The 1,233-nt window shown below is 30.0% G+C and overlaps 1 protein-coding gene across 1 annotated transcript; it reads right to left on the reverse strand. All coding sequences in view use genetic code 6, as the record gives it.

The window, feature by feature from the left end:
- Positions 1 to 182: 182 nt before the first annotated feature.
- Positions 183 to 1,041, reverse strand: IMG5_069110 (leishmanolysin family protein, putative; the record flags this gene model as incomplete). Its single annotated transcript, XM_004036784.1, has 2 exons — positions 183 to 973; positions 1,024 to 1,041. Coding segments are annotated over 2 exons (809 nt in total), but the record flags the coding sequence as incomplete, so codon positions are not given.
- Positions 1,042 to 1,233: the final 192 nt, after the last annotated feature.

The raw sequence follows: 1,233 nt of genomic DNA on the forward strand, positions 1-1,233 counted from the left end.
AACTAACATTAAGTACACTCATTAGATGACGGTCCTGTACATCTAGAACAACTGCTATCACATGGTTTACATTTGTTATCCCTTCTGAACGAGCCTAAAGGACAATCTGATTTGCAAGTATTATCTGGGTTTAAAAATTTATCTTAAGGACATGGGCCTTCTACACAAATTTCATTATCGACTACTCCGGAGCAATTTATAGAACAATCAACTCCTCCGAATCCGGATTTGCAGATGCATTGACCGTTAACACAAACTCCTTTTTCAGAACAGAAATTCGGACATATAGAAGTATAATTACAGAATCTTTCGTAATCTTAAGGGCATGTGACTTTACCTTAAGCTTTTAGGCCACTTGGATCGATATCCTTTTATATATTTTATTCTCCTTTTCCACATAAAACTTTTAAATCAATATCGGGGAAAACAACAGATATTTCAGAAGCATCGGAGGAACATTTGAATTAGTGACATCTAAATTAAGTATCATTGTATATAGTTTTACAGAGTTTTATTTTTTAGCTGTAGATTTAAAGCATTTACTTTGAGTTGAATAATTAGATAATTTATTCGATTCTTAATTTTTGTCATATTATTATTATATAACATAAGGATTTGAACATTATCTATTTTAATATATGTTTATTAAATAACATCCGTCTCCAAGTTCTAAAGGTCCACTAATACCAATTCCATCATATTCAAATGAACATAACACTTAACTATTTTATTTAGGAAATTCAGGGTATCCGACTTTACTTTAGCAAGCGTTTTCTAAGAAATCGCAACCTTTTCCTTTTCCCCAGAATGTATTATCTGCCATATTCTCATTTACTTCAGGGTAAAAGCCTGTGTCTTTCAAAAGAGCAATTGTAAATATAGAAAGAACACTATCATATACTTCATCTCCAGTCATCATTTCATTATAAATAACAGTTCTTTCCCAATGAGAATTAATTGAACCTGAACTGCCCTAATTTATATATATATTTTTTTAATATTAAAATATATACTTATATATACTTCATTTTCAAGTTGCATTCCTTCAGCTGTAGGACAATTATAATATTTTCTAGTTACTTCCACTACATTTTTGGAAACTAAAATAGTGGTTTTTTTTCCTCTGTAAATTTTTGTTTTAAACAATTTATCTTTAAAGTTAGCTCCATAAGATTTTCCAGTATCAGATCTATCCAAAATGCATAGCTGATCTGAGAACCGAGTATATGTAAA

Source organism: Ichthyophthirius multifiliis (genome assembly GCF_000220395.1).
Source record: "Ichthyophthirius multifiliis unplaced genomic scaffold scaff_1120509250371, whole genome shotgun sequence".
NCBI classification, from domain to species: Eukaryota; Ciliophora; class Oligohymenophorea; order Hymenostomatida; genus Ichthyophthirius; species Ichthyophthirius multifiliis.